We start from the raw sequence: 12,971 nt of genomic DNA on the forward strand, positions 1-12,971 counted from the left end.
GATTCATTTCCTTCTCAGTGTGAGATCATTTGCTCTTCCCACCCTTTCTTCCCACCCATGGCTCACAATCAGCAGCTAACCATATGAGAAGGAGTGTTGACTGAAGTTTTCACCACACAAGTACATGCAGGTGTGTGCTCGTGCCGTGGCACGGGAGAGGGTGCATGCGCACTCCAGCTCTACCCCTTGTGAGCCCCAGGTACCCGGTCCTTAGGTTTCTCCAACCTTCCGTTTATTTGATTACAAAGTAGTTGAGAATTATAGCGCAAACCTATAGAAAGCCTAAGATAGGCCTGGCAACACACATTTGTCCCTGTTTCCTACTTTAGTAGAAAATGTACTGAGATTTCAGTATGTATTTTATGGTCATGTATGAACCCTAATAGAGTTTTAAAAACATCTTCATTAGCATTGGGAAGCATGGGTACAGCTAGCTTTCAGAAATGCAATAACACAGGCCTGGTGAGTTGGCTCAGCAGGTAAGGGCACTTGGAGTTGACACCTATCAACTCAAGTTTGACCCCAGGAACCCTTGGCAGAGAGAAAGGACTTCCCAGTGCTGCTCATTGACCTTCACATGTGGTGAGTACTCCCTCTCATACACCGTGTACACACACACACACACACACACACACACACACACACACATACACACACACAAATATTCAATATACATTAAAATATATAAAAATATACTAAAAAATAAGTAGCCCACTTGCTTTTGTACTAGCTGAAAGTTAAGTAGTCCCTTCAAAGTTGGATGAGAAGGAGGAGCTGCCATGCCATCTCTCTGGCGCACTATGATCCGACCCACAGATGATTCTCAAAAGTCAAGTTCAACGTCAACAGGCTCCTTAGCAGGGTTACAGCCGCTTCTCTCTCAAACGCGTGACACAGCCCGCGAGAGATGGGCGTGAGGTTTCCACGTCCTCTCAGATCGTCAGGCCAGATAACTGGTTCCTTCGACTCAATCCGGAAGGATGGCTTCTCACAGGTCTGACACTCGCAAGGGGTCTCGCTAAGTCTGTGTCACCAACCACACACTTTGAGACCATGAATTTATCACCACGCAGGTTTGGCGACGATATTGAACCCTGGACTTGAAATCTCAAACAGTGGCTTTGTGGGAATGTATGGAGTGAATCAAAATTACACGTAACTGATGAAATTCATAAAGAATCCCCCTCTGATTTTAAATTTTACTAAAGTGTCTTCACGAGGCCTATACAACACAGCTGCAAATTATGCCTTAAAAGCAAGCGTGTATCACTGCCGTATCTCGGATACCAGGAATCCATGTATGAGTGAGTGCTCAGGACAGAGAGCGGCATGAATCTGCATGAAGAAGGGGCTGCACTGGGAGAGCTGGATTCAGAGTGTGGGGGGGCCTGGATTGTACCCAAGTGCCTGGTACCACACTGCTGGAGCCACTCCAGCTGGTTGCATTAATAACATTTTTTTATTAATTTTTTTTTTTTAAAAATGTTTCCAAGCAGAAAAATGAGTCCGGGAGTTTGGAAAAACAAAACTGTAGCCGCTGGTAAAACTAATTAGCTAACTGTCATTAGCATTTAAAATGTATAATTACGAGTGAAAGCCATTCATTTTAGGCCCAAACCATCTGTTATGCTCCATTTCAATTCTGTAAAATATCTAGGTTTTTGCTTGATTGAAACAGCACTTGTTTATCTCCTGTAGCCCTTCCTCCCACCTAACGGTCTCCACCTGGTTCCCTGGCTCACCCCAGCGCCTGTGCTCCCTGCTTCTCTCCCCTCAGGCCTGCTCCTTGACACCCAGGCATAGGCTCCCAGATCCACAGCCATGAACCAGGGTGTGGGAAACAGATGGGGTGTGAATTCCAGGTCTCTCTTCTCTCCCTCTCTTCCCCCTCAGGTCAATGATGTCTTAGGGATGAAAAAAAAAGTGTGTGTACGTGTGAGTGTGTTTATGTGTGTCCGTACATGTGTGTACATGTGTGTGTGAGTATGGAGTGTGTGTATATGTCTGTATGTGTGTGTGAGTATGAAGTATGTGTGTACGTGTGTGTATGTGTGTAGCTTGTGCCACAGAACACATATAGAAGTCAGAGGACAATTTGTGGGACTTGAGTCTTTTCTAATATGGGCTCAGAGCTCAAATTTGGGTCATTGCTAGGCTTGGTGGCAAGCGCCTTTACCTGCTGAGCCATCTCACTGGCCTTAATGGGCACCCATAAGCCAATCTGCTCTCCCCTATTTGTTTATCTCTGCCCTCCCTCCACCCATCCCACCCCCACACAAACATTTTACAAATAACCATTCTGACCTTTTGTACTAACACACGAATGCCCCCTTTCTTCCTTGGCTGCTGGAGAACTGGTGCCTCGATGAATGCCTCTAAACACCTGACCAACTGTCTACTTCAGAGGCAACAAATGGCCGTCCATGTCCTCCCCCTGGGAAGGCAACGGTAACTAAGCCAGGAATTTAGGAAAAGCAGCCAGGATGTACAAAACGTACAGAACCACACCAGATGTCACTTCTGTATCTGGATTCAGAATCTGGTGGTGGCGCAGCGCCTGGCTTTGGTGTTATGATTCCTTGAATTATACAGGGAGAAATGAGCCCAGACACAGCCTTGCAAGACACTGAGAAAACATTGAGAGGAGCAGGAGGTGAGAGCCAAGCAGGGGGCACCGCGAAGGCCGCCAGTGGTGCCAGTGGAGGAGAGAGGAGGGAAGGCTCTGTGGTGAGGGGTCTGCCAGGGTGGTGCAAACCTTTACAGAAAGGACTGGAAAATTGCAAAAACTTAAAAAAACACAAATAACCCCCACCACACACACACACACACACTGTAGGTAATAGGTAATTTTCAACGCCACTATGGCCTCATGGGACCACACTGTGTGTGTTACGTGTGGTCTGTCATTCACACAAATGTCACGATGGGGCACATGATATATGTGGATTCCCTTAGCACAAGAAAGTGCGCAGATTGTCCCCATCCTAAAATAACCAGGCTCACAGACCAGCCAGTGTCGTCCCTTAGACAACCCTTGACAGACTTTCTTAGCACTTCCCTCTTTTCAGAGCGCTTCCCTCTCAGTCTAATCCCTTCTCAGTCCAGCGTAGCCTCCTCCTTCTACACTCCTGTGGGATTTTTTGGATTTCGAGTCTCTCCTACTGAATCTGAGCTCCCTGATTCAGGGGTCACACTTGGGCTCTCTAGGGTCTGTGCAGCCCACAGGCACAGCAGAGGGAACTCTGCCACCCCCATGTCACCCAGTGCTCCATCAGATAACTGCCTCCTGCTCATGACCCTTCTTGTCTCTTCAGTCTACACTGGCTGATGGGCCCTTGGATTGGTCACTACACCTCAAGCTACTATTTAAACCCACCCTTACTAGGAAAGATCATCAGAAAGATGGATGCTCATCCCTCTCAATGGCCTACTATTTTAAAACCCAAACACGGGTGGCACTTACTTATCGTCCCATCGCTTGGAAGGCTGAGGCATCGGACTGCTGAGTTGGAAGCCAGTCTAGGCTACACAGTGAGTTCTAGGCCAGCCTGGCTACTGTGAGACTTTATCTCAAAATACCAAACCCGAACCCCAAAAGCTCCAAAGCAAGACACTGCCAATTCCTACTTCATAGTCTTTTCTGAAGAGAGTCAAACTTCAGTAGTCTTTCACGATAGGGGTCCTGTTTCTCCTACCAGTCCCACGGACCCACATCGCTGTCACAAGATGGTACACTGGGCTCAGGCTCTGGTGCCTGCCTTTGTTCTGACCATTCAGTTTTTCAGTGTGTGCCATGAAAGGTCCCCAGAGCACATTGGCTCAATGACGAGATGTTTTTGTCTTAATCGGATTCACTGTGAAGCACCCTAGCCCAGCAGTATGGGGCTGACCCCATCTGCCTCCTACTGATGTTATGTCTAATCTCTTACGTCACAAATAAAGCAAAACCAACTACTGGATAGTGTTGCTGTAAAAAGTAAGGGGTAAATAATAAATTGAATAGAAAATAATATCGACGTGCTGAAAACAACCACAGGAAATGAAAATCAACTTGTTAAATTATTATTTTTTAAATCCTGAGTTGAAGGTAGGCTTTGATAACTCACACATGACCAGCATTTCTTGGTCACATACTAAAATTAATTCGAAGTCTAGAATTGGTGACCCTTAAATCTTACTGGTTTTTTACAGGACCCTGCCTCCTGAGATGCATTCTGCTGGTCATTAGGAGTTCTGCCCACAGAAATTAGAGTGCTATAAAGTCTATATAGTGCATAAAGTGCTATAAAAGGCTTTAGGAGTTATACTTTATCCTCCTAAATGAGGGTTTCTGCTCTAATTTACAGCATGTGGAACAGGCAGGGTAGGGTGGGTTTGGACATACAGGATGGGACCACTCACCATGCAGGCAGCCTGGACAGCTTCTGACACATTGGCTGCGTTAGGCTCACACCAGAACACATGGCACTCAAAGCGCTGGTTCCCAGTGTCCATGATGAAGGCGAATGTGTGGACATCCTTCCCGACACCCATGAAGGACAGGAACCGCACTCGACACTCCACCAAGACCTCCTCTTCATTCTGTGAGAGACATTGTTCAGCACTGGGAAGCCAGACAGCTGACAGCAAACACTTCACACCTCAGACACCTCACAGAGCCCAGCCTGGTAGGACCTGCATCTTAGCAGAAAGGTGAATCGTGGCTTAAGTGGCCAGAGAAGCCACCACGGGCATTGGTGTCTCCTGGTATCTGGTCTCATTGTGAGTGACACTGCTGTTGGGGAAGGGGATGTGTGTCCATCTAGCATATCCCACATCCCCTTCACTATGGGCTCGCTGTCACACAGACTTCTACAAACCGTCCAATGCAGGTCACCCAGTGGCTCAAGATCTCTTTGTCTAGGCAAACCTTGAGGGCCCAGGAGAGAAAGATTCTCAAGTTTCTCTCCAAAGGCTTTTTTAATTCAAGCAAAACAGTGCACCAACTCACATCTAACACCGTGGAGGGCACAATGCTGCTTAATCAACACATTTGTCTAATCACCCGTCCCCACCATGTCTCTACACACAAGGCAGGATGAAGATGCGTGCGGAATTCATTTCATAGCTGACACCCGCTGCAACAGCCACCGGCAATTTGTGAGTTATTGAGCAGAGCCAGAATACTGGCTTTCAAATCATAACATCCTGACTTGTTAAATATTCAGGGATGAGACACATTCCATAGGCAGACTGCTCCCGTAGGAGAGGTCAGGAGGTTTGGGAAAGAAACGCAGGACTCAGGCTGGCTCGGGAGAATTCTGCCCACTGCTACAGAGTGAAGTGGTTTTGGCGGTGACTTGCTGGTGTAGAAGCCAGGACATGGTTATGACACGGTGCTTCATGCATCTTTATAAAGTAGGCTGGAGTTAGACTGCCTGGCTTTAAAGCCTGGTCCTGGGCCTCTGATCTGATGTTAGGCAGGTGAATTTGTCCAGTCACCACGATGGGCTAATCTGGGTTGAGGCTAATGTTGGCCTGTCAGGATGACCAATGGCCTCTTCTCCATAACTTAAAAATCACTGGGTTCCCTACCAGGAGCAACATTTGCACCCCAGCCCCAGACAGCATACGGTCCAATCTACACCGGAGCCCTAATAACAAAATGCAAATCCACAGTAAGCCATGGCTGGCGCTACATCATTACCTTGAACAGTTTCAGCCTCTGGGGCAAATGAGGAAGGCAGGATTGGGGCATCAGGATGGAAGGATCCTGGGCCCGAGGAAGGCACAATTAGATACAGACAAAGCCTCGAGTCTTCTTTAACATAGGCCACTTTAATCATGTGGCAGTACAAACCCCAAGAGGTCAAGCTTTGGCTCAGTTTTCGAGTCTTATGAAAAGGCATTGTATCCAAAACCTCCCTGCAGCCCAGGTGAGCCTGTCCCTGCCCCAGCTCCCCACCTTTTCACTGATGACAGTCACAGTGGCGTCGGCCACGTTCATGTTCACCGAAGGCCAGTCCTCCTTGCTGGATGACGTCATGAGATTTTCTATGGCACTGTTCAGGGTGTCCATGCCTACAGATAAAAGGATGATTGAAAATCCACTCTCTAATACAGGTCAAGTCTCTACATGTCCCGTCGCTCAGTAGGTTGGTGTCCCTGGTACCGGGCCACCTTATCACTCTATTCTCGTTTGCTCAGAAGAAGAAAGCCAGCTTTTCTAGTAGAGAGTTAGGAGCATCTCCAGGGATCCAGTGCATGAGTATGTATGTATGTATGTATGTGCATATATGTGGGGGGCAGGGCACGGGGCACGGGTGTGTGAGTGTTTCAGTGGGTCCTGTCTACGAGACCATGACACTCCAACCTGAAACCTGCTCCAAAGACTCCCCCACTTCAGGGTGTTGCCTTTGAAAGCCCAGGGATGAACAGTCAACAGAAGCCAGCATCTACCAGAGTGCCTTCAGCATCACATTTGACATTTAGCCAGGTCGAGGTCGACGGTCCCTTTACAGACACACTACATGCTGTTCAATGGGCTCCTTTGTTAGTCATAGAACAAACATGTTTAAAGCAGATTAAACTTGTTTATTGTAGTGTGTGTGTGTGTGGGGGGGGGGCACATGACATAGCATGTGTATGTATGTCAGAGGACAACTTTTGAGAGTTTTCTTCTACCATTTGGGGTTGGAGGGTTGAACTTATGCTGGCAGGCTTGGCAGCAATCTCCTTTACCCACTTAGCCATCTTGTCTGCCCAGAAGTTTATTGGGATGTAACTCACATGGCGTTCACTCTTTTTAAAGCACGCGTCCCACTCAATGGTTTTCAAGAACTCAGTGCAGTCACCGGATCAACTTCAGAATATTTTCATCAGCCCTGTTAACTTTTAGGGACCACTCTCCATGTTCCGCATAGTCTAACCTCAAAGCAACGCCGTACTATCACGCCGTACTACCTCTAGAGACATACCCATCCTTAGCATTTCATGTTAAGAGTCCCCCACAGGGGACTTTTTTTTTTTTTTTAAGGGTGACTTATTTCATTTATCTCAATGTTTTCAAGGGTCATGCATGCTGTGGCATGTTTCAGTAATTTAAAACTTTCTTCCCTTGCCATATAAAATTCCATTCTATGAAAGTGTTAATTTCCTTGTTCACTAGTCAGGCAATGACACTGGGAACATCTTTACTTTCCAGACTGTCATGAACGATGCTACTATGAAGGTTTTTGTTTTGAGGGGGATGATGCTTCTACTTTTCTTGGGTAGGGGCAGAACTGCTGGGTCAAAGGTTACGACCTTTAACCCTTTGCTGCCGGGCTGCTTCCCAGAGATCCTTTTGCTTTATCCCCAGTGGAGCTCGGGGCTCTGATTTCTCCATGGCTTTTCTAGTCGGGAAGACACTAGAGCTCCCAGCCTTGTGAGCTTGAGCAAATGGAGCAACTCGGTTCCTGCCGCTGGGATGGGACCTGAACACTGGAGATGCCACTTCTGAGTCCTAGTGAACAGACACGGGGGGGGGGGGGGAGGGAGAGATCGGTTTTTCCTTCTTGTCCCTAGTTGGTAAGGATGGAGGCAGGAGCCTGGCCCAAAGCTAGAGGAACAGCAGAGCATTCTACAGTCCCGGGCTGCTCATTTCTGGAATGATGGGAAAACAGGAAAGTTAAACCAGTCCCCTTAGAGTCGCTATGTATGTTGGGATCATACGTCGAATCAGGCTAGCTTTTTCTCCATTACTCATGTGATCAGGACAATTATGTGTCCAGATGGTGATACCGCAGAGGCATGAATCCAGACATGGTGAGGAATGGTACAGTGGCCTCGACCTCATGGGAGAACAAATGGCTCTCCTACTTGGAAGGCTTGCAAAGGTTTACCTACCGACAGGTCTGTCTACAGGTAACATGCCCAGGTACTGCACGCGGAACTTCTGCACCAGCTCCGTCTTTGGTGTTGGAAAATCTACTACAGGGAACAAAGCAGTGTGATTCTCAGAGGCTCAGGAGACAATGAAAACCAGCAGCGCCCTTGGCATCTGCACTCCCAGATGGCCACCCAGACCAGGATGTCTTATTCCCGGACGTTCCGTAAGGACAGCGTTTCTCACCTCCAGATGGAGGGTCCTGTCAGTCTAGACCCTCCCCGACCTCTCTTTCCTGGCGAAATGCTTTTGGAAGGCTAAGATCAGGTACGCTAAGTCTTTGGTGTGCTAAGGAACAGCTTCTTGTGCCCTGTTCCTTAGGCGTGTCTGGTGCCCAAAGAAAGTTTAATCACCAAGGGTACAATCAAAGACATGTGAGAAATAATCGAGCTATGAATCTACATATTTTTAAACTAGTGAATCCTTACCCTGGGGCTATACATGAGTTAAAACAAACAAACAAACAAAGCAGGAAAAACTCCGCTGACAATAGTATTTAATTTGTTCAACAGAAACACAAAACAAATGCCTTTTGTGTTCAACACTACTGACAGAAGTGACTCTGTTCCTGGGAGGGCCTGGAGCACAAAGCTCCCCGCCCCCCCCAGAAAGGGCCTCATCTTGTAGCACCCAGGCTGGCTCCTGCTCCTGCTCCTGCTCCTATCTCCCAAATTCTAGAGAATGGATTCTAGGTTGGGGGCCACCATGCCCAATTTTAAGGCATATTTTTATTTTATATGTATGAAACATCTGCTAGTTTGCCTATGTGTACCATGGGCACTCGGTGACTGTGGAAGCCAGAGGAGGGCAATAGATGCCCTACATATGGAGCTCCAGGAGAGCAGCCATGTGGGTGCCGAGAGTGGAAACTGGGTATTCTGTAAGAGTAACTGGAGCCATCTCGCCAGCTCTTGAAACACCAATGTAGCTGCACAACCCTGCTGCCTTGTCAGGCTCACCAGAGCTGCAGAGAAGGAGCAGGAGGGGGAGAGGGGGGGGAGGGGGAGGGGAAAGAAGGAGAGAAGGAAGAAGAGGAGGAGGAGAAAGAGGAGCTAGAGGAGGAGGGGGAGGGGAAGGAGGAAGAGGAGGAGGGGGGAGGAAGAGCCACTGTAGACATACCTTGCAAAGGGACATCGAGACTCATATTGGTCCTCTCCTGTAAGGAGCTGCAGGCCAGTGCTTTGGCGTTCTTCCGTTCAGCCATAATCTAGACATCAAATGAAAGTGTAGCTTAGGTTCACGGTTACAGACCCCATGTCACCAGCCAGTCCTGCCAGGAAAGTGCTGGAGTTGATTCCACTGGGGTTTAAAGTAGTGTTCCTTCCTGCCTTCTTCCCCTGCCATCTGCATTATACACTGCCTTCCACTTCACCGGTCTCCCTTCCCAGGAAACAGAGCATCTCCTTAGAGCAACAGCTCTCTTAAGTGCTTAGGAGTTCCTTCTCCCATCTGCTGGTTCTCCCTTTGCTGAGAACAGCCCAGCAGGCGCCTTGCGGGGACACCCGGCCCTTCTGGCCCCGGTGCTCAGGAAGCAGAGAGTAACACACTTTCCTGCTGCTGCCCCATGTTGACTTTTGACACTCTTTCCACCGGTTCAAATCCCACCACTGCCCTTACTGGCTGTGACTTTGCATAAGTAAGCTTCCCTTCTGGGTCTCGTTCCCTTCTCTGAATTTATGTCGAAGTGCAGTTGTATGGCTTAAATGAGTATTAAAGGAATCCTGAGGGCTCAGAAATGTTGGCCGTATTCTCGTTCATCGTTATTCTCCGAGTCTTCCAGGCAGTCCCTCTTCCGTGAGGGACACTAATGGCCACTGTGTGCAGACATCGTACTCTTTGTTCTTGTTCTCTACCAGAGAGTTACGCGGTGGTGTGGATTTGGGAATTGAAAAAAGCCTGGTCACCAGCTGCCCTGCAAGTAACCCACTTTCAATCCCAGCCCAAGGTTTTTATCGCAAGGCTGGGAAGTCCTTTCTCTAGGTATGCAAACTCGAGGTGATCTGGCATACATAGGAAGAAAGCATAAGTTACCACAAATACTCCACCATTAGTGAGGGACTCAGACGTCCAAGGAGGTAAGTGGTAACCCTGTTACCAGCGCCCTGGACTTAAAAGGACCACTACACATTAATGACTTGGGCTGAGCACCATCTGCCTGCTGTTTCCCGAGTCTGACCTCACAGGCAGCAGCTATCCTGTCCTCCCGATTGGCTTATCTGCTCAGGTAGTAAGAGGAAACAGGGAAGTAGGCTGTCCCTGCCCTGACCCATCTTACCTTGGAGCAGATTTCGTGGAGACTTGTGGCAATGGCTTTTGCTGGTGTGTCACATCGAAACACATGGCATTTCAGAATCCTTGTGTCCTTGTCTCTCGCCACGTAAGCAAAGTCCCTGGGCAAAGAACATTCACCAGGGTATTAGGAAAAGGAGCCGTCCACCAACACGCTCTCTCTAGTTGTGGACGTTAACTGAGCTCAAAGCCAATATGTCAGTGGTGAACTGTGGATGCAGGTTAAAAACAGAACCCCAAGAACGTCAGCAGCTATGGACGGCAGAAGCAGAGACCAGTGGCTGTTAGGGATGGGTGGCTGCATGGCATGACGGGGCCTTCTAAACCTAGGCTCTTGAACTTTGGGGTGGGGAACAATGCAGAGTGAACACAGAATTCTGCAGAAAGCGGCTGTCACAGATAGGACAGTGAGACAATGAACATGGAACTGGGGAGATGTGAACTGCAGAACGATACAATGGCAAACAGCTCGGCAGCAGAAGTGTAACAATGGGATGTGATGTGTGCATGTGTGTACCTGTGCACGGAGGATGGGCCAGCCCCACAGCTGCCTGAGATTGCTGATGGGCCCTCAGAGGGAACACCGGAGCACACAGATCCTGTGGCTGGAATACTACCAAAGGCATGTGACTTTGCCGAACAGCCACACTTCAGCCTCGGGGGCAAGGTTGGCCTCTTGTGTTATATATATGGTTTGCTCCAGCAAGTGGCCCACGTGCTGGGTGACTGTATGTTCTTACTGATACCCACTGTGACATGACTTGGCTTCTGAACAACCATGCCACACAATTAAGTTTCTTGCTGCTATTTAAGGAGACAGTGATTCTCCAGAGGGGGAGTCAAACGTCTCACTGCATAGCCCAGGCTGGCCCTTAGAGCTCCAATCTTCTTGTCTAATTTTCCAAGTTCTGAGGCTGTAGGCACGAATGGCACACACAGCAATTGAATTTATTTTTATATTATTCGTCTTCCTCTCTAGTTTTTAAAAAAATATTTAAAGATATATTCTAATTTTAATTATATGTACATGTGTGCGCAGGTTTCCCCCACCCCCCAGGCCAGAGGCATCAGAGCTCCCTGAAGTTGGAGTTGCAGTTGTTGTGAGCTGGATGCATACTCTTGACTGCCGAGTCACCTCCCCAGCCCCTGTACATGGGTTTCTGCCACATGGTCTTGTGATGTGGCCACAAAATAATAGCAGTTCTCTTGTTTCCACCTACCCAAGTGCTGGGATAAAAGGTGTGAGCTACCCTGCAGGTGAAATTACTTCTCTTAATATAAGAATGGGTGCTGCTGTTTTCATGGCTGACCTCAAGAAGCTCTAGCCAGAGTGTGGTACAAGGGTGAAGGAAGGGTGACAAGCTAGAGGGGTTGGTGAGAGAAGCCCACCTCCTTGCCTGTGTGCCAGAGGAAGCCTTGGAGTTGGTTCTGAACACCGCCTCCAGGCTAGGCCATCCCTGCCTACCTCACAGGTTCTACCCTCACCTGCCCTCAGCACCTGACCTAAGTGCCTTCTGCTCCTTCAGGGGCCATCTCCGCTGGCATCTCCTATGCTGAAATCACACGTTCCCTGTCTGCCAGCCAGAGTCCTGTACCTGATCCCAATATTATGGCTTAACTCACCTGGACATCTCCTGAATCCCTTGGTCCCATTGCAGCCCGACCAGTACTCAGCATTCTAGCAAGTTCTTTTTTTTTTTTAAATTAAAAAAAATTTTTTTAACTAAATGTATTTTTTATTAGATATTTTCTTTATTTACATTTCAAATGCTATCCCAAAAGTCCCCTATACCCTCTCCCTGCCCTGCTCCTCTACCCACTCATTCCCAATTCTTGGCCCTGGCGTTCCCCTGTACTGGGGCATATAAAGTTTGCAAGACCAAAGGGCCTCTCTTCCCAATGATGGTCATCTAGGCCATCTTTTGATACATATGCAGCTAGAGACAAGAGCTCTGGGGGTACTGATTAGTTCATATTGTTGCTCCACCTATAGGGTTGCAGACCCCTTCAGGTCCTTGCGTACTTTCTCTAGCTCCTCCATTGGGGGCCCTGTGTTCCATCCTATAGATGACTGTGAGCATCCTTCTATATTTGCCAGGCACAAGAGACAGCTATATCAGGGTCCTTTCTGCAAAATCTTTCTGGCATATGTAATAGTGTCTGCGTTTGGTGGCTGATTATGGGATGGACCTATCCCTGCCTTTGTTTACCCTGTCTTTACTCTATTGCCATGGCTGGGCTCAGCAGTGCCCCCTCCAGGTTCTGTATATATCCTGCACTTGCCAGTGAGCATCCTGCAAGTCTGTGAAGCTCTGTGAAGGTGCTTTCTGCCATATTCCCAGTGCCTAGTCTCGGCCTGACCATAACAGGAATTTGTAATGTTTGTGGACTGAGGCACACACAGGTCTGTTCCACATGTCTGTAGTGCCTATTGGGAATGGTGGCGTTTACCCGGAGGTGGGAACAGATACTGTGGCACTGGGTGAAGGACGGGTCTGGGAAAGGCGTTTGCAGGGGTCGGAAGACTTGGAGAGGCAAGCATGTTCCTTCTCCACATTGTTCCAAAGCCTTCACATCCTACTCCTCAGCGCTATAAAGGAAACACACAACCTAAAAAAGCAACAGTTCCCTTCTGGAACTGCTCAAGGGAAGCCCTGTGCTTGGCTGCCTCCCCCAGCTCCTGCATCCCCAGATGGCTGGTACAGTAAGGCACACAATGTCTCCCAACTGTTCTTCCAACTCCCAGGTCTGGCTGCTGTGCTTCTGAGGCCAAATC

The 12,971-nt window shown here is 48.4% G+C and overlaps 1 protein-coding gene across 23 annotated transcripts in view; it reads right to left on the bottom strand.

Moving 5' to 3' along the window:
- Positions 1-12,971, bottom strand: part of Apbb2 (amyloid beta (A4) precursor protein-binding, family B, member 2) — a 320,340-nt gene that overhangs the window by 4,409 nt on the left and 302,960 nt on the right. For 19 of the 23 annotated variants that reach the window (XM_030254079.1, XM_030254081.1, XM_030254078.1 and 16 more), the window contains 5 exons: positions 10,182-10,296; positions 9,026-9,113; positions 7,867-7,950; positions 5,945-6,060; positions 4,402-4,581 (listed from right to left, as the gene is read on the bottom strand). In XM_030254079.1, coding sequence (XP_030109939.1) covers positions 4,402-4,581; positions 5,945-6,060; positions 7,867-7,950; positions 9,026-9,113; positions 10,182-10,296 — 583 coding nt within the window. The remainder of the gene's footprint in view (positions 1-4,401; positions 4,582-5,944; positions 6,061-7,866; positions 7,951-9,025; positions 9,114-10,181; positions 10,297-12,971) is intronic. The other 4 variants (NM_001310626.1, XM_030254082.1, XM_006503692.4 and 1 more) reach the window with 1 other exon arrangement.

This window comes from Mus musculus, chromosome 5 (assembly GCF_000001635.26).
Source record: "Mus musculus strain C57BL/6J chromosome 5, GRCm38.p6 C57BL/6J".
NCBI lineage: Eukaryota > Metazoa > Chordata > Mammalia > Rodentia > Muridae > Mus > Mus musculus.